This window comes from Elephantulus edwardii, unplaced genomic scaffold, assembly GCF_000299155.1.
Source record: "Elephantulus edwardii isolate Elephantulus edwardi_28Jun2011 unplaced genomic scaffold, EleEdw1.0 scaffold00049, whole genome shotgun sequence".
Taxonomy (NCBI): domain Eukaryota; kingdom Metazoa; phylum Chordata; class Mammalia; order Macroscelidea; family Macroscelididae; genus Elephantulus; species Elephantulus edwardii.
Genome location: NW_006399799.1, coordinates 855,521 through 882,466, shown reverse-complemented (window position 1 = coordinate 882,466; position 26,946 = coordinate 855,521). Strand labels below are relative to the sequence as shown.

At 44.2% G+C, this 26,946-nt stretch overlaps 1 protein-coding gene across 4 annotated transcripts in view; it reads left to right on the top strand.

Moving 5' to 3' along the window:
- PHC2 (polyhomeotic homolog 2 (Drosophila)) overlaps positions 1-23,650 on the top strand; it is an 85,877-nt gene extending 62,227 nt beyond the window's left edge. For 2 of the 4 annotated variants that reach the window (XM_006886420.1, XM_006886422.1), the window contains 6 exons: positions 9,978-10,180; positions 11,881-12,010; positions 12,883-12,997; positions 16,462-16,603; positions 17,953-18,229; positions 22,753-22,907. In XM_006886420.1, coding sequence (XP_006886482.1) covers positions 9,978-10,180; positions 11,881-12,010; positions 12,883-12,997; positions 16,462-16,603; positions 17,953-18,229; positions 22,753-22,907 — 1,022 coding nt within the window. Of the gene's footprint in view, positions 1-9,977; positions 10,181-11,880; positions 12,011-12,882; positions 12,998-16,461; positions 16,604-17,952; positions 18,230-22,752 lie in introns of all 4 variants that reach the window. The other 2 variants (XM_006886421.1, XM_006886419.1) reach the window with 2 other exon arrangements.
- Positions 23,651-26,946: the final 3,296 nt, after the last annotated feature.

Below are 26,946 nucleotides of genomic sequence, written 5' to 3'. Positions count from 1 at the left end.
TGTCAGTCTGTCTTGTTGAGGGTCTTAACTCTTCTTCACTAACTCTTTATTTTACCAAGTATAATATGTCTTCCTCCAGATGCTAGTTCCTCCACATTACAAGCCCAACATGTGAAAGACAAAATCATTCTAACCTCCAAAGAACATTCTTGATAAACTTCTTCTAAATAGATTGTTCTTTTAGTAGTCCATAGTTTATTCAGTATTCTTCACCATCACCGCAGTTCATAGGCACTGATATCCCCCCTCCCTGCTTTCCATATTCATTATGCAATTATCACTTGCATTTGAAGTAATAGATAATACTATGACTTGGGTCAGATATACCTTAGTCTTTGTTGTTACATCCCTGCTCTCTAGCACTTTGAAAAGATCTTTTGCAGCATATTTGCCCAGTGGAATACATTGCTTAATTTCTTTTCTTTTCCCCAGAAACTTTCTTTAAATACTGGTTTACCTACAGAGTTCATATACATTGTTTTTCACACCTGATCTTTCCCATTTATTTATCCCACCCCTCCCTCCACCCATCAAATTGTGCATCCTATGGTTATGCCCCCCAGCCATCCTCACCCCTGTGCTCTCACCCCCCCCTTGGATCCTCATACATGTCTTACTAGTTATCTATTTTTACAGTAATGGTCTTACACAGTATTTGTCCTTATGAGACTGAGTTAGTTCACTTACTGCTTAATTTCTTGATGCTGCTTCCCTGGGTATTGATTGTGGATTAGTATAGATTAACTTCATTAGCTCTGTCTTACTGAAGCCCAGCAGGGGTAATGGTTTATAGGTGCCATCAAATCAAGTACAACTCATAGTGACCCTATGAACAACAGATGGGAACCCTATCCTAACCTGTGCCATCCTCATCATCTTTGACAAACCTAAGCCCATTGCTGCAGTCACCTTACCAGTCCATCTTTTTGAGGGTCTTTTTCACTCACCCTCTGCCTTTCCAAGCATAACGTCCTTTGTAAGGAATAGCCTCTCCTAGCAATATGCCCAAAGTATGAAGTCTTTTAAATTAAGATACTCCTTTCTCATGTATTGTTTTAGATGTTCTCCAGCCAAACCCACTGGCTCCCAAATCTCCCTCTCCTGTGTTACAGAGTTGCTTCATAGAACTCTCTTGGCTGTACTGTTACAGAAGCAGTGCATCATGCTAAGCTGCTAGATGAGTTCTGACCTCCATAATTTAGGTCAGCCACCCATTAAAAACTGTTTGCATCACTGAGGTGTCTTTATCTTTCAAGTATAAATCAACTACTGCTCAACCTGAGGGACTAGAAGGGGGGAAGATCTGCTTGCTTTCTGTTCTTCTCAGGTCAGGTTTCGAGCTTCCTGTGTTGTTGTTGGTACGTACCATCAAGTCACATCACACTTCAGCAGGTTGGCAGAGGCAGTAAATCATTCAGGAGGAGACTGCCCATATTTCTCCCATCAGAGCAGCAGATAGATTCAAACCACATGCCTTCAGGTTGGCAGCACAAATCCTTACCACTGGGCCCTAATTGTTTTTAGGAATATAAAAAGAGCAAGGGCCATGTGGGGACAACCATGTCTGACCTTTATCAACTTTACAGAGGGGAACAGTCCCATCCACTGCATCAGTGACATGTCTCCCATGCCACTCATCTCAACACCAATCTTACTGCTTTGTTGCACTCATATTCTGATAAAATACTGAATACCACACAGGATTTTAGGAAAATCAAAATATTATAATCCAAGTTAGTAGCAGAAGACAGTCAAGACAACTCCCAAAATGTGCACAGAGGCACCTCAGCCTTGAGCCTTCTGGTGTTTGTCCAGTATTTCCAAATTCTCAGTCCTGCCACATACTAGCTTCTCACCTCCAGTTTTCAAAAAAAGTTCTCAACCCTGCCAATATTGGCTTCCTACCCCAGTTATTTGTCCAACAAAGTTCTTTCTCAATTCTGGCTTCCCCAACCCTCCCCCAAGGTCCTATCTCATATCAGGTCTCCAGTTCTTCTGTAGGTGTTGCTCCTATAGGTATAGCTAGAAACAGAAGGGCATCCTACATTCTCTAAATACTTGTTCAGCGGTACCAGAAGATCTGCCTGCCTCTGGCTGCTGGCTTGCTTAATTCAGTGGTGAGACTAGCCAATCCCCTTGTGGAATGGTAGTCAGCCAGTCCTTTTGTGGGTAGGAAAGCACACCTCATTTGCATATTCCTACCCATCTACCTGCCAAAGTCAAATGAAGGCTAGGAAAAGTCATATTGACAGATAAACTCCACAGGGGGAAGCAAGAAATGGCCAACTCATCTGAAATACCCACTATAGATCATATTCCAACATAACTCTTATTTTTTGCCTTATCTGTGCACTTCAATTACGCATAGCAGATTGTATCTGAAGTGGTCTGGGTTGTGCACAGGTGGGACCAGTCTGTCATCTGTCTTCAGCAAGCTGAAGAGCTCTGCCTTTTTGGAGATCTACCTAAGCAGGATTCTCTTACACTGGAGCCTCCCTGTCTCTTCCTCTAGAGGTCATCATGTACATTCCAGTTGTCTGCAGCTAGCACAGGGGACAGAAGATTATGAAATTCTGTTTATACGGCTCCATTCCAGCTTTCAGGGTAGACTTAATGCTATACTCCCCCTCTACAAAAATAATTTCTATTATCAAGGAAGAAACTGGCCAAAACTTAGTTCTTCATTATGGGGGGAGGATTAATTTTCAATTGCCAAACCTACTACCATCAAGTTGATTCAGACTCATAGCAACCCTCCATCTGGTTTCTGAGACCATAAATATTCAAAGAAACTGCCCATCTTTTTCCCAAAGCTCACCTGGTGGATTTAAACTGCAGACTTTTCTGCTGGCAGCCCAAGCAATGCAGAATGCTACTCCTGTAGGCAGGCACCAGCCTATCAGGTCTCAGATCGTAGCTTTAGAAAGCAATTTGCAAACCTCAATTTGGTGCCAAGTTTCTTGTTTTGATATTTAGGAGACCTGGACTCTTTTCCCTCAGCTGTGAAGATCCAAGATCAGGGAGTCCATACATTCCATTTGGGGGGGGGGGGGGAGCATCTGTTACATGGTGAGTATTGTTTTAGCCCCTGAAGACATGGAGATGACTGAAGCATTGCTTTTTGCATAGGGAAAACTGCTGTGCCAACCCAAAACATTTCACAAACAGCAACATAGAGAGGGCACTGGATGGTCCTTCCTATTTTATCCTGTTCCTGTAAGGGTTATTTCTGCCAGATCAAATGAATGAGGCCAGAACTGAGAAGCAGATTTGAGGTTGAGGCATGTGTTATGTAATGACTACCCTAGAACATACTGTTCTTCACATTCTGTCCTGAATTTTGACCCTCTGTAGTTAGCATCAGTTAAAGGCAGGGTGCTTCAAATTGGTTCATACCAGTTTGACCCCCTGCTGAGTATTTGCATTTCTCTCCCAGATAAATGTAGATTCTGATTCAGTATATCTGGGGTGAGAAAGCGAGTGCTCAGCAGGGAGAGCTGAACTGGAATGAACTAGTTGCAGGTCCTGATTAAAGCTTTAGTCCTCCCCACCTCTACCAGCAGTACTGGGTTTTACTTCTTCCTCCCCAGTCCTCCCACTCTAGGTGGCCTTGCCACTCCGCCTTTCAGTTAAAGGCATCTCACTCTAGAAAAAGGGACTTGAGAACTGTGGGAATCCCCAGTAGCACTTAAAACTTTCAAGAACTCTGAGCAAAAACTTAATTCCAGAGCTAGCATGCTGCTTTGTTTCTTCATCTGCCCTCAGGGCCAGTAGAGCAGGTTTCTGCAAGTTTCATCATCAAACTGCTCCCACACCCGCAAGCAAGCTGCAGAGCAGTCTGGGAAAATGAAAGCAGATTAAATTAATCTCACTGTGTTGAACTTGGCAGGGGATGAAAGTTGTGTTTGGTCACGCCAAAATTAGCCAAAACTCCTTTGTTATTAAAACAAATGATGAGGCATTCTTGGCCTAAAGATAATTTACACACAAAGCAAAATAACTACAAACCTTTATATTTTCATAATAACATTCCTCTCCCTTCAAGTCTGTCTCTCCTGTAACCTGCACAAGTCATAATGGAGAGTGTTGATTTCTGATGTTGTGGTGAAAGGTTTGACCTGTGTCCTAATCTTTCTTTTTTTTTTTTAAAATTCCAAATTTTTGCTTCCTAGAGGTAAGCATCTGTTCTGTAGCCTCTGAGCTGGTGGAAGTAATCTGTTCACCAGGTATTTGACATGGAAAAGAATCTGACTTCAAAAATTATCCTGCTTTACAGCATTGAAGTATTCATGAATAGCAGGAGAGGTAGGGTGGAGTAGGGAAAGCAGATTGGAACAAAGATAACAGAAGTTCCATAAAAGGAGCCAAAATATCAGAAACTGATAAGCATAAATGGAAAGTGGGATGATCCCAGAATTTAGAGGAGAATGGATTCATTCCATGGAAGTGTTCTAAACCTCACTGTTAGACATTCAAGCCAGAGAACCGCTTATCCCCTCTGCCTATATAAGAAGTAATTGAAAGACTAGAGAGTGCTTGGTTTGGAGATGTACTGAGCCCATTACTGCTGTCTTTCATGACCCCAAGAGTAGTGTCAACCATTTCTAGGGGTGCTAGCACTGCACTGCCATGTATGATTCTCATTCAGTCCTCATAGCAACTCTATAAGGTAAGTATTGCTAATATCCTTCTTTTACAGCCCATGAAGCTAAGGCTCCCAGAGGGATAGGTAGAGACGTACTAAGTTCAGTCGGTGATGAAGAACAGCCTTTAAGCCAGGTCTGCGACTGTGTTTTTTTACATTATACCAATGATCTTAGATAACAAAAGTAAGCAAGTAGACAGTTATAGGAGAGAGATAGCTTTTTAGCTCTTATGGAGAAGAACTTGTACTGCCCAAGGTAGGAATAAATGACATTAGGATTCACAAGTAGTAGGTTCCTTTGTTACTTACCAGCATTCCAGGAAAGGCCAGAAGATCATTGGGTGCGATATATTATAGACAAAGATTATAGATACGTGATTGAGCTAGACTTTCCAGTCATGTGATCCTGTAACCTATAGTTTCCTAGATTAATAAGGAATAGTTTACCAGTGGCAAGAACTTGCATTACAATCCCAGAGGCACATGGTTTGAATCTACCAGCTGCTCCACAGGAGAAAGATGGGTAATCTCTTCCTGTGCAATTACTGCCTCTGAAAGCCTGCCTGATGGTCAGCTGTGGGTTGGTTCTGACTTACTGGTACACAACAACAACAATGAAGAAGGGAGCTCTGGTGGCCTAGTGGTAAATGCTGGCTGCAGTCCCAAAGGCATGTGGTTTGAATCTATCAGTTACTCTGGGACAAGGATGAGCAGTCTCCTCCCATGTGATTCACCGCCTCTGAAAACCTGCTAGGGGATCAGCTGTGGATCAGTTCCAACTTGACAGCACACAACAAAACCAATGAATAAGAAACAACAACTATAAGAAAATAAAAATCGGGCATCATGCAGGGCACCGGATTCACTTCGAGCTCAAGCAGTGACCCAAGCCCCAGTCTTTAAGGTGCCAGAGCAGGGGAAGACCAGGCTTCCTTCAGACCAACAGAGTCTGCAGCTTGCAGGTCTCCTCCAGGCAGCCTGCAGATTTGCCAACCAGAAACCTGTCACAGTCCAGCCAAGCCCAGATGACCCTCCCCTTTCCACAAAGACATCCCTGGAATGGATAAGGTTGATATGGTCAAAAAGCTCTTGTCTTTGGGTATCACTAACCAGAAGGAGAAGCTAAAAGTTGAGCAGGAGCAGTTGATGAACAAGATTTTGACAAACTGAGGACATGCTCCCTGGAGGCTTGAATTATTGCTTTGACTGTCAAGATCCACAGTTGTGAAGAACACATAAAGAAGCATTGAAAGGACAAACGCCACAAGCTCTGTCTACTCATGAGCCTCGACCAAAGGCAGAAAAAGCTTAAAGTCCTCCACATGCCTAACTGTGATGTCTGTGAGAAGCCCGGCAAGGAGCTAGGAAATGAGTACACCTTCCCCACTCTGTACTACAGAAAGGCCCACCGCCTCCAGGTACTGAGAAGGCACTATGCATTCAGGTTTTCCAGGAGCCTCAAAAGCTGAAGAAGCAAAAAAGGATCTTAAAAGGTGCAGCAGCCCAGAAACAAGGCCAGAAAAGTCCAGAAGGGCCTGCCAGAGCCAGAATAGAAACATGCAAAGAAAGTAAATTCCATTATAATTTTAAAAAAAAATTAGCTTACAAATTTTAGTATTTTTAACTTTAAATAAAATACATACTTGAAATATTTAAAAATAAAAGCAGAAAATTACTATTTTTATATTGGTAAAAGAAAATTTTAATTTGCATTAATGTAGCAAATACTAAAAATATAAAATATCATTTTATTCTACGACTCGATGGCACATAACAAACAATAATAATGTGAATTCAGTCTTTCTGGTTATTCACAAACTATAAATTAAACATTTTCACAATTAGAAATATTAACTACAAAAACAGATGGAGCAGGGTTTGCCATCTTTACAGAATACCTAAAGCTATCTAAAAATAGTTTTTAATATAGACTCAAGGAATTTGGTAACTTGTGACTGTTTCAAACAAAAGATAGGTAAACCAAAAAGAAAAAAAATATTTCATCAGTCACATTTCTTGGATGACTTCTACTCAGCCCTAAAGTTTTATTACAATTTAATTATGGAGATCTGAGGACTAAACACCTATTTTATAGCTATCTCTTTTCATGAAAACATTTATCCTTGATTTACTGAGCAATAAGTCTACCAATAAAAAACAAAATAGAACTCAAAGCCTGTTCCAGTCCACTTATAAGCCCTAAAATTAGTCTTTACTTCTGTGTCCATTGGATATACTACAGTGGCTTTTTCATGTAGCTCAGAATTCTGCCACTGGCTTTCAGATATTAACAGAATCACCCACAGTGGACAGACTTCAACAGTTTCCGGACTTAAAAGACAGAGTAGGAAGAAAAACCTGATGATTTCTTTCCATAAAATAGCCAGTGAAAAATTAAGATCAAAATTACAGATCAAAACAGAAAGCTTTCCAACTTGTGTGCTTTGGACACATTCAGTGGAAGAAAACATTCTGTGTGTGTGAAATAGAGCCAGAGAGGGCAAGAAGACCTGCTGTGAAGTGAATTGGCACACTAGCCACAGCAGTTGACATCACATGCTGGTTGACCGTGAGAACACAGAGCCAGGCACATTTCATTCTGCTCTACATACGGAACCAAGAATCAACCTGACGGTTGTTGTTGTTATCTCACCTGTGACTCATAGTGACCCTATGTACAGCAGCCCTAAACCCTGCTCTATCCTGTACCAATCTTACTTTCTCTGACACACCTACCGTGACTACCCTTGTCACTGAATCAGTCCACCTCATAGAGGGTCTTTCTTTCCTGTGCTGTCCCTCCACCCTCCCAAGCATGATATCCCTCCCCAAGAACTGATCCCTCCTTACAGCATGTCCAGAGTATGTCAGACAAAGCTTCAGAATCCTTGCCTTCAAGGAGCAGCTTAGGATGAACCTGTTCATTTTCTTAGAATCCATAGTATATTCAAGACTCTTCTCCAACACCACAGCTCAAAGGCATCAACTCTCCTTCTGTCATCCCTAGTCATTGTCCAGCTGACGCATAGCAAGTGATTGCTAAGATCATGGACTGTATTGGGCGCACCTTAGTCTCCAGACTGACACCATTGCTCTTCAGTACTTTAGAGAGGTCTCTAACAGCAGACTTTCCCATCACAATACGTCTTTTGATTTCCTGGCTGCTGGTGCCAAGAGTTGACTGTGGAGCCAAGCAACCTAAAGCTGTTAACAGTCTCAATCTCTTCACCATCTATCATGATGCTGCCAATTGGCCTAGTGGTGAGAATCTTTGTTTTCTTGATACTGAGCCTCAATCCATACTGAAGGCTGCATTCCTTGACCTTCTGCAGCTATATATCTCAAAAGGAATTTGTTCTGCCTTCTCCATTATTGTTGTTGTTGAGTGCCATCGAGGTGTAGATGACTCATAACGACCCTATGAATGGAAGACCTGAACACCTGTATAACTTTCATCGTTTCTCCAAGTCCATAGAGTTGCTGGAGGCAAGCTATTTTGGAAGTGGATGTCACTCCTGCTTCCAAGCGTTTTTTAATTTGAGAGCTCCACCAAACACTGTCCACCATGAGTAACCATTATCGCGTTTGACACATTAGTGTCACAGTGTTTAACATCACAGCAACCGCGAGTTACCTCTGTACAGCAAATGGACAGACCAGTGCTGTGCCACTTATGAGACTGTTTGACCCAAAACAGTTAAAACAGGCCTCAGGGCTGCAGATTAAAATCACCCACACTTAGCTTGGTAGCACCACTTTCTGTCCATGGGGCCCACGGAGCTCTCTCTAGATTGGTTTTGGTGTTAAGTCGTAGACAATTGATAGTGACCCTATAGACAAAAGACCTGAACACTTGTATAATTTTCATCATTTCTCCAAGTTCTTAGAGTTTCCGTAGGCAAACTTTTTCAGAAGTGGATGGCACTCCTGCTTCCAAGCTTGTTTTAATCAGGGAGCTCTACCAAACACTGTCCACCATGAGTAAACATTATCACATTTGACACATCAGTGTCACCGTGTTTAGCATTCTTCATTAGCCAGTATAAATTCATATAATTTGATGGTATTTTGGGATGGCCTAGTAACAGGAAGCTGTCCTGAAAACTCAAAGGCCAGTGGTTCAAATCCACCAGATGCTCCATAGGAGAAAGATGGGCAATCTTCTCCCATGTGATTAACTGCCTCTGAAAACCCCCTGGAGGGTTACCTGTGAGTCAGTTACAACTAGATGGTACACAACTACTGTGAATTAGTAGCATATTAATGTAGAATTTGTATAAAGTTACTTAACAAATATAATGAAATAGTTGTGATTGTGTGTGTGCGCATGCGTGTGCACATAACCACTGGATTTATTATACTTAATATGCATGACTTCTTGCAATGAAGAAATGGCATTTTCTTTTTCTTTCTCTTTTACAGGCAACCTCAGCTTACTGGGCAGTTGATGGTGGTAGAAAATGACCAGGGGAGGAGGGTGGGGAGAAAGTCACAAAAGACAGTTCCCCTTCTCAGAGGGGTGGGTCCTTGTGAGCACCTGATCAGCTTTATGGAGCATTCAGTTAGTTCTACTAAAGGAAAGCTTTCAGTTCTGTGGACTAGGAGAACTTAGGAAATAACTACAGAGAGGAGGTGGAAGGAGGAGTCAAAGAACTGTTGAGCATCAGGCTCTGAATATGGAGCTGAGGACTGTGAAGCTTAATGGAGAGCATTTGATCAACAGAAAGTATAAAAATCTGTCTAGTGACTTCCTTGGTGGAGAAACGGAATTTTAAGCATGCAGTGACTCCCAATAACCAGTCTCCTGATAGGAAATAGTCTTTACTGGAGTTCAGCCTCCAAATTGTTTGCCTTAACTTTCAGTTATTTCAGACATTTCACCAGGCTCTTAAAATCTAGCCCTTCTCCAGAAATTCATAGAAAGTTGTTCCCTCTCCTCCCCAAATCCCATGGTACCCTAACAACTATGCATAGATCAGCTTTTTGTCCTGGATTTCTATACCAGAAACAACATATTGGATGCATTGTCTCTCTGGAATGATGTCACCTTCTTTGTCCAAATCCATATTGGCCAAGATCTTAATTCCTAGAAGCACAGTTGAGAAATTTAAGAAACACTGCTGGCTGATAGGCTGTGTTGTTGATGAACTATAGTCGCACAGGGTGGTGTGTCCATTGAAATTGAGCCATTTTGAAATAGTTTGGTAAGGAAAAGGGAGGCTTGAGGGGGGAAAACTAGACCCATTTTGAGTCTGAGTTACTGCTTTTCTTTTGTTGGCCTAGAGTCTGGTTCTGACCCCCCCTTTCTTCTGTTCTCTTTTCCCTTCTACAGAGACAGGGCAGGGCATTGTTCATGCACTGACCGACCTCAGCAGCCCCGGCATGACCTCAGGGAACGGAAACTCTGCCTCCAGCATCACTGGCACTGCCCCCCAGAATGGTGAGAATAAACCACCACAGGCCATTGTGAAACCCCAAATCCTGACGCATGTTATCGAAGGGTTTGTGATCCAGGAGGGGGCGGAGCCTTTCCCGGTACGGACTACTTCTTTTCCCCTCTTTTTTTTTTTTTAATTTTGTTTCTTAAAAGTATATTTTGGATGTGTGATAGAATATTTTTATCATTCCGTGAAAAATTTCTGAAAATGTAACATTTTGTTCTTCCCTGCTAATTTTCCCCTAAAGAATGTCAGAGCAATTGCCTTTATAGGGCTAAATATCTTCCTATAGGTCTAGGAATGGGCTGTATTGTGGCAGATATGATGATATTGGCCCAGGATAGAGCAGGATTCACATCCAATGTTCATAGAGTTATCATGAGTCATACTTAATCCGATGGCACCAAACAAGGGTAGAAGGGGTCAGTTCAGTAATCAGAAATAACCAGCACAGAACCCTTGTTGAGAAGCTCGTGAGGGAGCTTACATTTGGGTGTGTGGTAGGAGATGAGCTAACTCTTTAGCTGAAGCTTGATGATGTCACTCAAATTTTAGCCAGCTAAAGAAAGAACAAAAGGAGTTTGTGTAGAACTGAGTAAGATCATGCTAGGGGAAATGATGATAGTCCGAAGCTGCTTCTCTGGGCTCAGGGCTTGGACAAAGGAGTTGTTGGGACTGAAAGACACTTGAGGATGTGATCAAAGGTTACAATTAAAGTATAAAACCAAATAATAAAAATAAAGAGAATAGCTTGGTGAAACAGAGCCCCCAGCGCTAATCCAGTCTCTGAATGGATTCTGGACACATGGTACTATTCTGCAGCTGCAGACTGGCTGTTAGTGACATAGCCTCTTGACAGGTGCCACCTGCCTTTTACCCAGTCCTGATATCCATGGATTCAAGAGCAATCTGAAAAGTTCGTGATGTCCAAGGATTCAAGAACAATCTGAAAAGTTAGCAAAAGGCAGAGCTTAGATGACTGAGATAAAATGAATTGCTCTTCTAAAATCAAAAGAAGCATTGGTTCTTGCTCTCTTCCCTTTGGAAGTTGTTCAAAGCCAGTGACAAAGACATCCAATGGGGGCACCTTGGCTGTAGCAGCTCCAGGGCTGTCACATTTTCCCGCTTAATTAAGAGTAGGTCTTCCCCATGGCCTCCTAGAGTGAAACCAGCTGATCTCACAGGCTGAGTGCAAATTGAATTGCACTCAACCATCTCCCTAAAGTCAGATACACATGATCTGGCCACCAACCCACCTGTACAGCTGCAACAAAGGAAAGACCAGGCAAGTTCATATGCCAGTGGGGGTCCTGGAAGCCGGAAGACATTTTATCTGTGGCCCAGAATCAGTTCTTGCTGCTCCCCTTGGTATCTGCTTGTACCTCTTTATTGGATGGAGCAGTAAATAGGGGAGCTGAGTCTCTCACAAACTCAGCTGTGCCTAGTGACTTGGTGAGCGAGCACTGGGCTAGCATTTGCTGTAGGAGTATAGGAAATCTGATTTCTGCCCCTTAGACACTTGGAACAATAGATATTTTGCTCACTTCCTATGCCATCCATTGATCCTTAATTGAAGCTATCCTTGTCCTTAGGATTTTGGCAAAGTATTTTTCCACATAAACTTAAAAATGGGGCCTTGATCAGGCCTCACTCGTAAGATGATATGGGGGGAAAATTTGAAGAGGGCTGGAATCTATGCACCTGGATACTTTATACATAGAATGTTGATGAGGCTGATTAGCAAGGAAACATCTCGCCCCCTAACCCTTGTGACTTTGATGTCACCCTGTCCTCTAGGTGGGACGCTCGTCCCTGCTGGTGGGGAATCTCAAGAAGAAGTATGCACAGGGGTTCTTGCCTGAAAAACTTCCACAGCAGGATCATACCACCACCACTGACTCTGAGATGGAAGAGCCCTATCTGCAAGGTGAGCATCTCCAGCCTTCTGACTGGGCAGCTTCTAAATCACCTGAGCTACTGGTAAGCATGGCTGGAAGCAGACCTTACACACAGTTCCTTTCCTGATGTCTATGACAGGGTCTATGTAAACATGTCAGTCTACCCATCATTTCACCCTGGTCCTTTCTCAGCCTTGATCCCTAGAAAATAGCAATAGAAGTCTGAGAATCTTCTTTTCACCTGCTTCTCCCCAAGGCCCCACTCTGGCCAACAATAAGGTTCCCTCCTAGAGCTGCTTTTCTTACATGGATCCCTGGCAAATTTTGTAAATGTAGAAGTAGCCTCACACAGACAGTGCATTTTTTTCCCTCAAAGACCTGCACTCAGTAATAAGAGGCCAGGTTGGAGATTCAGCAGAGGCCAGACACAGGACTGTTCTTTTCAGAGGAACCAATGACTTAAGTGAGGGCTGTACAGTTAGAGAGCTCCTGGTTTACCTGTCAGCAGTCACCTAGATGAATCACAGTGACTTAATTTCAGATCAGCTGTGATAGTGTTCAGACTATTTGCTAGGAGCATTTTGATTGTTTAAATAGGTATGCTAATTCTGTCACTTGTGTCACCTCAGGCTCATAGAATGTCTACAGAAAAGACTGGCAGACACACTTCTGTCTATCTCGCATCACCAAACACCCTTTAGGTACTTTCCAGGAAGAAACAGCATTTTCAAAGACACTAATAAAAGCAATTTGGCGTTTTCTAAGCTAGACTGCTTCTACATGTCACATCTCGGGAGCATGAGGAAGCAGAACAGCAGGGAGACCTCTTGGCAGGGCTGTTAGGCATCTTGTGGGGCTTTCTCATTCTCCACACTTAATCCATTTTTTCCATACCTTTCAGAATCCAAAGAGGAGGGTACTCCCCTCAAACTCAAGTGTGAACTCTGTGGCCGAGTGGACTTTGCCTACAAGTTCAAACGTTCCAAGCGCTTCTGTTCCATGGCTTGTGCGAAGAGGTAAGTGGTCTCCGCCTCTCTGCTGCACCCAGTCCCTTCCTGTTCCTTACAGGATTGCACCTTTGTGCCCTGCTTCTGTACCTAATCTTCTCTAGTTATTTCCTTGACTTGCCTGAAATCAGCATCTTATCATCAAGCTAGAAACCAGAATCCCTAAGGCCAAATCAGAGAGCACAGCTGACTCTGAGGAAAGAAAGCAGCATGGAGCCTGGCTGATCCTCTAGGGTCTCTTCTGCCCCCATTTACTTTTCCTTCCTTGGTAGTTGTCATCTCCTTAGGCTAGGTTCTCCACGTCAGCTTTGCCCAGAGTCATTGCCCAAGTTGCAGGTGCTTCCCCTCTGTGAGCTTTCACCTTGGCTTAGATGACCAAGCTGTATCATAAAAACGGTTGTCATTTATGCCCTTTCTTCTCCCATGGAGCAGCTGGTAGATTGGAATTGCCAGCCTTGCAGTGTTTGCTCCATACGTGATGCACTGTGGCCACCAGGCTCACAGCCATCTTTTGTGGAGAGCCTACTCTGAGCTAGGCCTGGTGCTAGCCTGTTGACTATTTCAGGAAATCGTCAGTATAATACAGGAAGACAGTTCTTCTCATGTCCACTTTATTACAAGTTAGGAAACTGAAGCACAAAGAATAAGTGTGTAAAGTTATATAACTACTAAGTCACAAATTAGACTAATGGTCTTTAGACCTATGTGAACTTCCTGCTGAAACAGAGTAGGGAGATGAAGCCCTGGAACCTCAATAAAAAAAAAAACCAAACACAAAAACCCTCTTTTTTTGTGCTCTTAACCTTGGTGCTATGAATGTGACGATGCTGTGCCCTGAGCCCTTGCTCCCCAGAGGTTAGCCCTGAAGATAGCCAGGACACCTTTGTCAGACTTTGTCAGGCCATTCTCTGGTAGAAGGGTGGACAGCAGTTTACTGCCAGGGGTAATAGATTATATCAACCATTTATTAGCCATGTTGCTGTGTCAAGCACTTTATATACATTTAGTTGTCAGAGCATCTTTAGAAAAAGTCATGATATATGCAACTCCAGGCAAGGAAACTAAGGCTCAGAGGTTATAGTTAGGATTTGAACAAAGTAGTAGTGTTGTTGGGTGCTGTCGTGTCAACTGTGACTCATAGTGACCCTATGAACAACAGATCTGAACCCTGCCTCATTCTGTACCATCCTCATCATCTCTGCCACACTTGAGCCAATTTTTAAGGTCACCTTCAATCCATCTTGTTGAGGGTCTTCCTCTGTCCTGCTGACTCTCTGCTTTACCAAGTATAATGTCCTTTTTTAAGGATTGGCCCACCCAAATAACATGCCCAAAGTATATGAGACCAAGTTTAACCATCCTTCCCTCCAGGGAGCATCGAGCTGCACTTCCTCCAAGGCATATTTGTTTTTTATCTTGGCAGTCCGTAGGATATTTAGTATTCCTCTCTAGCACCACAACGCCACAGCATCAGTTCTTCTTCTGCCATCTTTACTTATCACCCAGTTCTCAGATGTACAAGAAGTAATTGATTAAGACCTTGGCTTGGATCCTGTGTGCCTTAGTCTTAAACAGACATCCTAAAAAACAAAACAAAACAAAAAAACACACACACACAAAACCCCTAACTGACATCCTTGCTTTTCAGTACTTGGGAGAGGTTCCTTAGTGCAGACTATACCAGTGTCTTTCAATTTCCTCACAGCTGGTACCAAAGTTGTTGATTGTGGATTCTAAGTAAGATGAAATCACTGACAATTTCTGTCCTTTCCCCATCTATCATAGTACTACTGTCTATAGACTCAGTGGTAGAGATTTTTGTTTTCTTAATGTTGAAATATAATTTATACTTGAAGGCTGCAGTCCTAAATCTTCTGCACCAAGCACTTCAAGTCCTCACTTTCAGCAAGCAAAGTTGCATCATCTGCATAATGCATGTTGTTGATGAGTCTTCCACCATCCTGATGCCACATTCTCCCTCATAAAGTCCAGCTTCTCAAATTATTTGTTCATAGACTGAACAGGTATAGAGAAAGGCTACCACCCTGAAGCACAACTTTTTTAATTTTGAACCATGTAGTTAGTGTTCCCTTGCTCTGTTCAGTCAGCTTCTTAATCTAGGTTTTACATGTTGTTTTTGTTGTATACCATTGAGTTGGAACTGACCCATAGCTGACCCTCCGACAGGTTAACTGTGTGGAGGAGATTGCCTGTCCTTCTCCCACAGAGCAGCTGGTAGACTCAAACCATGTACCTTCAGGATTGCAGCACAGCTTCTTGCTACTCGGCCACCGAAGCTCCATAGGCTTTGCACAAGCACAATTAAGTGTTCTGAGATTCCTATTCTCAATGTTAGCTACAATTTGTTACGATCCTACACACAGTCAGATGCCTCTGCATAGTCAGTGAAACAAACAGAATCCTCCTGATACTCCGTTTTCAGCTAAGATCAATTTGACATCAGCAGTGATATCCCTGGTGCCACAGCATCTTCTAAATCCAGCCTGATTCTCTTGCTGTTCTATGTTGATGTGCTCTTTTTGTTGTTGTTGTTGATGTAATCTTTTAGCAAAAATTTCAGTTAAGATTTTGCTTCCATGTGATATAAATGATACTGTTTGGTAATTTCTGCATTCTGTTTGATCATCTTTTTTTGGGATGGGAACAAATACAGATCTCCTGCAGTCTGTTGGCCAGATAGCTGTCTTCTAAATTTTTTGGCATAGCTTGTGAGAAGCTGCATCTGTTGGGTGAAACATGTCAGTTGGTATTCCATCAATTCCTGAGATCTTAGTTCTTATCACTTCCTACTGTACAGCTTGGACTTCTACCTCCATGACCTTCATGACCTCCAGACTTCCTGAAATGGTTTTATGGCGGCCAGTTCTTTTGGGTAGAGTGATTTAGTGTATTTCTTCTATCTTCTTTTGATGCTTTCTGGATCGCTCAGAATTTTGGCTGTGGTATCCTTCAGTATTTCCGCTTGAGGCTTAAATTTGTTTTTCAGTTGTTTCCTCTTGAGAAATACCAAGTGCATTCTTCCCTTTTTGTTTCCTAACTCCAGCTCTTTGTACATATAATTAAAATACCTTGCTTAGTCTTCTTGGGCTGCTTTTTGTCATTTTCTGTTCATCATCTTCACTTTGACATCATTTCCCTTTGTTTTGGCTTCTTGATGTTCTAGTGCAGTTTTGAGTCTCTTTTGATATCCATTTTGCTCTTTTCTTTCACCTTTGTCTTTGTAATGTTCATTTGCTGTATTCTTGGATGATATCCTTGATGTCACAACTCACCTGGTCTTCAGTCAATAGTGTTCACACCTCAAACCTTTTCTTGAGGTGGTTTTCAAATTCCGGTGAGATAAATACAAACAAAATAAACAGGTTCAAATTTTGCCAGGAAGCTTGGATGTTCTATGAGTCTGTTAAGTCCTATCTCCTGCTCTGACTTCCCTTGGCCCCGTTTCCTGACAGGTACAATGTTGGGTGCACCAAACGGGTGGGACTTTTCCACTCAGATCGAAGCAAGCTGCAGAAGGCAGGAGCCACGACCCACAACCGCCGTCGGGCCAGCAAAGCCAGTCTGCCTCCACTCACCAAGGACACCAAGAAGCAGGTGAGAGGCCTGGCTGATCCTTCAGAGCCACCCTTAACAGGTCCCCATCAGCCTAACACAGCCCTACACACATGTATTCCTGTTCAGATGCTGACATATGTCACTCTGTTCATTTTCTTTTCTCATATATTTGTATTTTCGGGCCTTTCCTGTGTCCCTTAATAGATCTGTTTCATTTGAATATGAAGCAGATGAATAACTATGAGTGCTTTTGAGGCAGCTTTCCCATTTCAGTGACCTTACCCCAACATCACCCCTCATGTTTCACTTTGTCCACATCTTATATTTATGGGACCACGGAAAGGGGCTCCCCCTGAGTGGCCTCATAAGATCCAGACTGTTAAGGTTACCTTCTGTGTTATCATAGAGGAACCGGCAAAAGGCAATCTGCACCCTTCATTTTCCCACCTTTTGGCCTCATACAACTTTAGAATAATGGGTTCTTGAAGGTCTCTACCAAGAACATGTGTGTCATTCATTAAATATGCATTTTTAGCACTAATTCAATGCCAGGAATTCTGCTTGGTATTAAGACCTGAAGACAAAGTTTTAACCTAAAGAAGTTCAATACTTAATGTTATGCTTCATAATTTTATGCATACTTAATTATGCATAAAACACTCTTGGTGGGCGATAGTCATGACCTCTGGTGAAAGCTATGGGCTAAATATGCATACATATGGCAATTAGACAATTAAAACAGACTTTCAAGGGGGGGAAGAAGAATGAACTGGGGAGGAGGGTAGAGAAAATAGTGCAACAATGAATGAATGAAAACCCAAAATCTCTGTAAATGTTCATTACAATTAATAAATTTTTTTAAATGCATATATATGAAATTTTACATGTTATTTCAAGTGGTTTGGAGAGCCCTGGCTTAAAATTCCATATCTGGAAGAAATTATAGGTAGATAATCAGATATCTGCAATTCACTATAGTACATGCTGGGGTACTCTGGTGGCTTACTGGGTAAGGAATTGCACTGCCAACCCAAAGGCAGGCAGTTTGAATCCACCAGCTTCTCTGATAGCACAGAAAATATTTTTTTTTCTTTTCTTTTTAATTATTATTTTGTGTATGTGTGTCTGTGTACCGTCAGATCAGATCTGACTGGTACAGGAGATTGTCCCTCCTTTCCCGGCAGAGCATCTGGTGGATTCAAATCATGCGTCTCTGGGATTGCAGTGCAGCTTCTTGCCACTAGGCCACCAGAGCTCCCCTAGAAAATACTTTTTGATCTGGGATGGAATATTAAGACCATGTGGAAGAAATGCATGTCTTTGCCTATCCTTGCTGCTGGAAATGGTTATTTCCCCTTCCTGAAGAAAGCGGTTTCTTTCTGTTCTAGCCAACAGGCACTGTACCCCTTTCAGTTACTGCTGCATTACAGCTAACACACAGCCAGGAAGACTCCAGCCGTTGTTCAGACAACTCAAGCTATGAGGAACCCTTATCACCTATCTCAGCCAGCTCATCAACCTCCCGCCGTCGCCAAGGGCAGCGGGACCTGGAGCTCCCGGACATGCACATGCGAGACCTGGTGGGCATGGGACACCACTTCTTGCCAAGTGAGCCCACCAAATGGAACGTAGAAGATGTCTACGAATTCATCCGCTCTCTGCCAGGTGAGGTAGTTCCATGCCTGCGTGGAATAGCAAGGAAGGAGAGGCACCTGCCACATTCAGGAAGGATTAGGTAGTTTTGTTAATGACATTTACGCACAGATTAAGGAATGCTTTGGGTACAAAGGTAAGTTAGGATACAGAGTTTGCATTCCACACAGAACACAAGCTGTAATGTTCTGTAATGTAAACAAGAGCTCAATGTTTTTATTGCATAGTGGCACAATAGTTAAGCCCTTGGCTGCTAATGAAAACTCTGGCAGTTCTAATTCACCCAACAGCTCTGCAAGTGGGTTAGAACCTGGTTGTCTGCTCCTTTAATGAGTATAGCCCCCAAAGCCTTTGGAGCAGTTCTACTTTGCTCATGGGGTCCTATCAGTCAGAAGTGACACTGTGGAAAATTGTATGACATGCAGAGATGATAATATAATTGCCCTGCCTCTCAGGCAGGAATTAGATCTGTCAGGGAGATGAAGAAAAAAAAAATTTAACCTGAATGACAGTGTGCACCTAGACTGTTTCCCAATTGGAGAACCCACACAGGGGAGCACTTGAGCATGAAGTTGTAAACATTAATAACTAAGAACGTGCTTAGAACCTCACATACTAACCTTCTGGGGAGAGTGAAGCAGGTTGTGAGACCTGGGATCAAGAAATGAACCTTCAGAGGCAGGCACTGACCAGCAGTGAGCATGTACTATAGTTGCATTCTTCCAGTGTCACCCTCCAGTGATCAGAACAGTTATAGATACCAACCACACACCAGTTACAAAGAGCAGTATGGCTGCTGTTATTCTTAGTCACTATCGAGTCAACTATGACTGATAGCAATCAGTGGACAGTAGGTCGAAACCTTGCCCTATCCTGTCCCATCCTCACAGTCTCTACCATACCCAGGCTCTTTATGCCCCATCCTCACAATCTCTACCATACCCAGGCTCTTGAGTGCCATCACTGTGTCAGTGCATCTTGTTGAAAGTCCTCCTCTCTCTCATCATGCTTAGCAAGTACAGGATGAGCAAGTGTGAGGAAGAGAATAGCATCGTACTATAGATAACTTAGTAACTAGTTTTCGTAGAACTAGGGTCAGATTCTAGCTCTGCCACTTGAACCCAGTATATTAGTTATCTGCTTGTGAGAAAGTAGCACTACTTGTCATTGCTGTTTCTGTGGGTGAGGAATTCAGGAATACATAGCTGGCCAGTTATGGCTCCGAGACCTTTGGAGATTGCAGTTAAGAATCAGCAAGGGCTAGGGTCAACTGTGGTGGCTGGCCCACTTTCAGAGTGCCTCACATGACTCACAGCTAGCAGTCAACTATTGGCCAGAGGTCTCGGTACCTCTCTACACGGGGCTCTTCAGTGAGAATGTCCTCCTGTCTTGGCAGTTGCTCTTTGCCAGACAAGTAATCCAAGAGTACAGGTAGAGGCGGCTGTGGCCTTTACAGGCTGACCTTGGAAGTCATGTACTGTCAGTTTGACGATACCCTGTTGGTCATGTATGTGGCCCTATCCAGCATGTGATAGGACTTAGAAGAGCATGAATAGTGGGAAGGAAGGATTGCTCGGAGCCATCCTGGAGCCTGGCTACTATATCATAACTGATCCCTAATGATTCATGTCCCCCCTTCATGCAAAATACATTCATCCCCTTCTATGGTCCCCAAAATTCTCATCAGAATCAGCTTGAAGTGCAGGTCTTAGTCATCTCAGTCAGGTCCAGGCACAGATGAGGCTTTCTGGTTCAGTTTCTCGAGTATAGTTCTATTCCATATGGAGACCTGAGAACCCAGCAAGCAAGTTCACCACAAAGCCAGCATATGGTGTGGCAGGTATAGGATAACTATTACAGACATACCTGCCCAGCAAGCAAGTTCACCACAAAGCCAGCATATGGTGTGACAGGTATAGGATAACTATTATAGATATACCTGCCCAAACCGGGGGGAACAAGGAGCATACAGGAGACACCAGTCCATATCATTTCTGAAATCTGGCAGGGCATGTGCAACTCAAAGACTGGGAGTGATTGTCTTTCACTTGCGGTTGACCCCTCTGAGTTATCTTATCTTGAACCAAAATTTGTTGCTGTTGAGTGAGTTAACTCTTATTGACCCTCTAGGACAGAGGAGAATTGTCCCATGGGGTGTCCAAGGCTGCAGTATTTATGTAAGCAAACTGCCACATCTTTCTCCGACTAAGAGGCTTTGCTTTTTCTGTTAAGTCCCATCCAGTTGACAACTCCCAACAGCCCTGTGAATCACAGATGTAAACCTTGCTGTCCTGTACCATCCTCATCATCTCTATCCAGTTAATCCTTCTCATTGAGGATCTTCCCCTCCTTCACTGACCCTCCGCTTTTCTTGAGCATGATGTCCTTTTCCAAAAACCGGTACCTCTTTAAACATGCCCTAAGCATGTGAGACCAAATTTCACCATCCTTCTAAGAAGCACTCCGGCTACACACTCTCCAAGACATACTTTTTTGTTCATTTTGGTGATCCATGTGATATGTATTGCTCTTCTCCAGCAGCACAACCCAAAGTCATCGTCTTCTACCATCTTTATTCACTGTCTAAGTTACACAGCAACCAATAGCTAACAGGCTTCGTGGGCTTGGCTGCCCAAGCATAACTACTGCATCACTCCAAATTTTCAGCCAGATAACCCCTCCAACCTTCTTCCAGCTTTCCCTTTATTCTGCTGTGATCTTTTTCATCAAGGCTGACAGTGTTTTCTGCCCTGTGATTGTTTTAAAATCTTCTTATAAGTCTTGATTAGGTTCACAAAAATTACTTTCAAAAAATGTCCAAATAAGCCTCTCTTTACTTGGAATTCTTCAGATTCTTAGGAGCCCTGTTGCTTTGATGGAGACCAATGTGGAACACCTAGAAAATCCTTAGTCTTTTTATTGAACCATTCTGAAGAACCATCTCAGAGCTTCCTGAGGCCATAACAAAAAAGATTACAATCACACCCCCAGTTTCCTCTTTCAAGCATGTTTTCTTTTGAAACCATTTCTTAATTTCAGCATCATTTGCCATCTGGAGAAATGGAATTTTCAAAATCAGCAAATCTTAGCTTGTTTTCCCTTTAGCCTCTCACTCTTCTCTCGTTTCACTATGAACAGCATTAAGAACCCTGGCAGCACCTAAATAACCTGGTTCAAAATCTCCTTAGCTCGGTCACTTAGGTCATAGCTGTTAACTGCTGGCAAGTTACCCCGAGCCATGGCAATCCCGTGCACAGTGGGTTTGGACTGTTAGGATCCACAGAGTTGTCGCTGGCAGACTTTTCAGCAGTAAGACACCAAGCCTTTCTTCATAGTCTTAGTCTGGATGCTTTTCCAAAACTGGTTCACATCACAGCAACAAGCCAGGCTCCAAAGACAGGTAGTGACTGGGCTGAGCAGCACACAGAGCACCAACCATAAGAGCAACATTTTCTGCAACAATGAATGAATGAAAACCCAAAATCTCTTTAAATGTTCATTAAAATTAATAAAATTTAATAATTTTTTTTTTAAAAGTAACATTTTCCTCACTGTCCTTTCTGCCTTCCGCTGCCATTTCCTCACAGGGCATCACACTTGTACTTAAGTTTCCTCAGGGCACTGCAGGCATTCCCCTACACGCCTCTTCAGCTTTCTCTCACTGCCTGGTTCCAAAGCCATGCCCTCATATTTAGAGCTTTGCTATGGTAGCAGCCTCTGCAGGGCACCCAAATCTATATTAATTGCTGTGAAGCAAATTGCCCTAAAATTTTATGACTTAATCATTTATTGTAAGAATTCTGTGGGTCTGGGATTTGGAGTAGCTTGGCTGGACAGTTCTGGCTCGGGATCTCTCACGAGGTCTTGAACAAGATGTCAGCCAGGGCCAAAGTCATCTGAGGGTTTAGAAATGGAAAATCTAAGGCAGCTCACTCACAGAGCTGGAGCTGGCTACCAACACTAGGCCTTGGTTCCCCATGTAGGCATCTCCAGAGCTTTAGTGGCCTCACAGTAGGGAGGCTGGCTTGTTCCAAAGTAAATCACCCAAAAGTGCAAGGCATCAGTTGGTATGTCCATTATGGTTTAGCCTGTCACTTTGAAAACCTTCCTGTTGGTCTCCCAAAACTGTAAGTATCAAGTAGTTTATGGCTCAGGGCAGAGAAGAACTTGGTTTCCAAGGCTACAGTCTGCTGAAACAAATTACTTCATCTTCCCCCAGAACAGTGGGTGAGTTCAAAACCATCAGCCTCTGGTCAGCATCCAGGTGCTTTATGCACAGCATCACCAGGGCTCCTTTGTTGTTCTCTGAGGTCAGCTTGAATCACTGGTGGGAGTGGTCATGTGACAGGGCATGTATAAGGAAACAGATCACTAGGACCATTTTGGAAATGGCCTCAGGTAAATGACAGCCTCCTTTGAGCTTTCAGATAACAGCAATGCCTGAGGTAGGAGGATGAAATGAAAGAACATTTCTGAAGTGCAGAGACTGCCAAGAGTGGCCCTTTAACTGTTACGTCTTTGATGGTATCCCCCAGGCTGCCAGGAGATTGCTGAGGAGTTCCGTGCCCAGGAGATCGATGGGCAAGCCCTGCTGCTGCTCAAGGAGGACCATCTGATGAGTGCCATGAACATCAAGCTGGGGCCCGCCCTGAAGATCTATGCACGCATCAGCATGCTTAAGGACTCCTAGAGCTGCCCAGGACAGCTGGGTTTCTGGCCCAGGGCTCCTCCTCCCAAACATGCAGAGCCAGAAAGACATTCCTAAGGGGCCCAGAAATGGGGCCAGTTGGAGGGAAGGGGGCTCTCTCCGTGGGCGTGGCTGGGGAGGAGGTCTTGGCACTGCCTCAGTGGCTCTCAGGGGCCTTTCATTTATGTGGGAGGGGCAGAGAGGTAGGTGGTGCAGAAATGGGGCTTATGCTTGTAAATATTGATAGCACTGGCTTCCTCCAAAGTCCCAATACTTTAGCCCCGCTCTCTCCCCATCTCTCTGTCCCCCATTTTCAAGGGGGTATATGGTCAGGGCTCCCCAACCTGAGTTGGGTTACTTCCAAGGGTAGCCAGCAGGCCTGGATAGAGGTCTTGAAAGCCCTTGCCCGCCTTCTTTCTCCAGGTCTGGCTAACTCTTCCGTTGCCAGCTTCTCCCCCTTTAGCCTGTTTTGAAGCAGCCGGGGTTTTCCCCTTATACCTTCTGCAGGTGGAGAGAGAGAAGCTGGGCCCATTGTGGCCATGCCTGCTGGCACAGACGCCTTAACGCTGTATGACTGTATGACTGTGTGGGAGCCTGGACTGACAGACAGGCAAGAGCCACCTTCTGGCATCTCCAGGTTTTTTGTAGCAGACAGCCACTTAGTGCTTTGTCCTGGACTCCACTCAGCCTCAGGGTGGTGGGGAATAGAAAAGAGCACCGTCAGTGCTGAGAAGCAGAATCAGAGATGATGGTTAGCTTTTCCTTGCAGACTTGTCAAGACATTTCTGAAGCCCCCGCCCCACCCTGTGAAGTTCCTTCCCCTGACCCTGCTGTTCCGCCAGTAGCAGGAAGGAAGCTGCTGTGGGCTGGGCCCCAAGAATCCAGAGGTGGAGCCAGCCAAGCCTCCTGGTCAGCCAGCCTGCTGCCCACCCACCTGCCTAATCTGGGAGCCTCTGAGATGGAGGCCCAGAGGGACCCTCTGAGGGACAGAATAGCAGGTGTTGGCTCTGACGTGCAGAAAGCAGCCTCTGACCTCCCGCTCCCAATACTTCTTTGCCTCTAAAACTTCCTAGCAGCAGTTTGAGCTACCTGAGGAGAAGGAAGGGCAGGAGGGGCAAAAGTCCTGCCTTCCTGACTTGCCCTGTCCTTGGCAGGCTCCTGGGGAAAGGGTGGGATTCTTCCCAGGAAGGGGATGGGCACCTTTTTCAGCTTGTTCTATTCCCTACCCACACCCCCAGGCAGGGTTGGAAATGAAGGACTTTTTTAACCTGTTTTTTAAAAATAAATGTGTAAAATCTGCCTCTGTGTCTTGATTCCTGAGGGCGACCTATCTGTGGCCTGTAGAGGGCTGGGTCCTAGCAGTGAAGTGGAGCTCGGTGTATCCTCCACAGGCTGCTCGGGCAGTGCCATCTGAGGATACTCCTGGCCCTAGTTCAAAAGGGATAAGCAGAACAGCTAGTCACTTAACTGTCCTTTAGGGATAACCTTAGCTAGTCCCTTCATTCACAAGGGAGAAGCTGAGAAACAGTCACTCATTTGTCCCCTGATGTGCCCCTCAGCTCTGAGCCACCCTGCCCTACCACTCCCACTCAGAAGACAAGACATAGAACACCCAGACTTTTCCATTCCCCAGCAAAGGCCCTTGGTTGGAACAGAACAGCCCTAGGCTAGCTTTGATTCCCTCAACACTTTGAGGCTTCTCTGGATGCTGAAACCAAGAGTCACCAGCCTTGAGCTGGCAACAAAGCCTTAAATAAAGGGCATTCCAGACCAAGGCACTAGATTCAAGAGTGGGAGGAGTGGAGCTGGTGAGAGGTGAGCTGGCGGGACAGGCTGAGGTATGTGTAGTTATGGGATTCTGTGTTAATCCTGTGCACATGGGGCTAGAAAAGCATAACCTGCTTGTATGGAGCTTAAAACTACCCTGCAGTTAAGCACATGCACCTCCCTACAGGAAAGAGAACTGCGCCCTAGGGTTTCCAGAGACCTGGTGGCTTAGTGCTAAGGGTTTCCCTATAACCTCAAAGGCAGGCAGTTTGAACCCACTAGTTGCTCCATGGGAGAGAGAGTGGCAGCCTCCTCCTATGCCATTTACAGTCTCTGAAACCCGATGGTAGGCTCTGAGTCCTAGCTTGAGGGCACATAACATCACAGGAGCTATGGTGGCCTAGTCAGTAGCAAGCCACACTGCTAACACAAAGGCAGCACCTCTGATGGTTCAAATCCACCCGTGGCTCTGCAGAAGAAAGCTCGGCAGTCTGCTCCCGTGACGTTCACAGCCTTGGAAAGGCTGAGGGAGGGTCAGCTATAAAGTGGCTCTGCTTGATGGCAATGAGTTTGAGGACTTTGTTGTTTGATGAGGTGACGTCACGGCTCCTTCCTCTTCTCTCCATTATTCCCTTAAACCTGTCCTTGCTGTGTGCCGTCCAGTCTGAAAAGACTCATAACTGACCCTCCAGAGGCTTCTCAGAGACACAGTCACACAGGACAATAACCAGTATTTCACCCACAGAGTAGATGATGGATGTAAACCACATGCCTCTGGATTGGCAATTTCCTTTAAAAAGTGTTTCCACTTGTTAAACACATAGCTTATAAGGCTCAGGTTCTCCTCTATTTAATCAGGATAATCTAAGGGTTGGGTCCATGGAAAATAAGCACAATCCTTTTAAAAATAATCATATCTTGATAACTCCTGGAAAGTCTGTTAAAATGTAACTTCTGTGGAGGAGGAGGAGGGTACCACAAGGGGCCAGAGCCCAGGCTGAGAAATCTCATCCAAGAGGTAAGGGCTGGCGGCTGCATTATAAAGAGCCAGGGGGACCTGAGCTTAGGGAGAAGTGGAAGGACACAGACCTTCGGGGTGAGGGTCCATCTGTGGACAGTGAACCCTGGCCACTGCCTCAAGAGGGATGCCCCTCCTCACGTGCTTACATGATGATGAGTGAGAGCTCTCTTCACTTTCTGGACGTCACTTTTTCCTAAAGGAGAAAATATGCTGGGTGATGGAAAAGGCGAGGAGACCGTTAATGAAAACCAATGCCAGGCCATGGTAAGGAGTTGCACTGCCAACCCACAGGTGGTTCAAATCCACCAGCTGCTCCGTGGGAGAAGGCAACCTCCACCTGTGCTGCCTACAGCCTCTGAAAACCCACTGGAGGGTTCACTGGGAGTAGGTTCATTCTCACCACCACCAAATCCAGGCCTTAGGAATTTATATGTGTGCGTTAAGGAGGTGGTGGTGGTGGTGATGTACAGTCAAGTCACCTGCGACTCAAAAGCAACCCTACATACAGCAGCTCAGAAGCCTGCCCTGTCCTGAGCCAATCTCAATGACTTAACACACCAACCTCCACTGCCCCAGTTACTGTTATCAATCCATCTCATCTGGGGTCTTCCCTCCTGCACTGTCTTCCACCCTTCCAAGCATGATGTCCTCCAAAGATTGATCTCTCCTGGCCAAATTCCCAAAGCATGCGAGATGGAGCTCCAAAATCCTAGCCTCCAAAGAGAAACTTGATTTCTCCCTCTTTAAGACAAACCTATTTGTTTTCTTGGTAGTCCATAGTATGTTGAAGACTTTTCTCCAGCACCACAACTCAAAGGCATCAATTCTTCTGTCATCCTTAGTCATTATTCCTGATACATAGCAAGTAAATGTGAAGACCATGGCCCAGATCAGGTGCCCTTAGTCTCTATACTGACATCTTTGCTTCTCAATACTCTGGAGAGCAGATTTTTCCAATGCAATTCATCTTTTGATTTCCTGACTGTTGGTGCCAAGTATTGATTGTGGAGCCGAGCAAACGGTAATTAATTGCTAACAACGTCAATCTCCATCTATCATGGTGCTCCCAATTGGCCCAACAGTAAGAATCTTTGTCTTCTTGATACTGAGCTTCAATCCATATTGAAGACTACCATTCTTGACCTTCTGCAGCAAATACTTCAGGTCCTTCTCATGTGTCATCTGCATAATGTTGTTGTTATGTGCCGTCGAGTCGTTTGCGACTCGTAGCAACCCTATGTACAACAGCCCTAA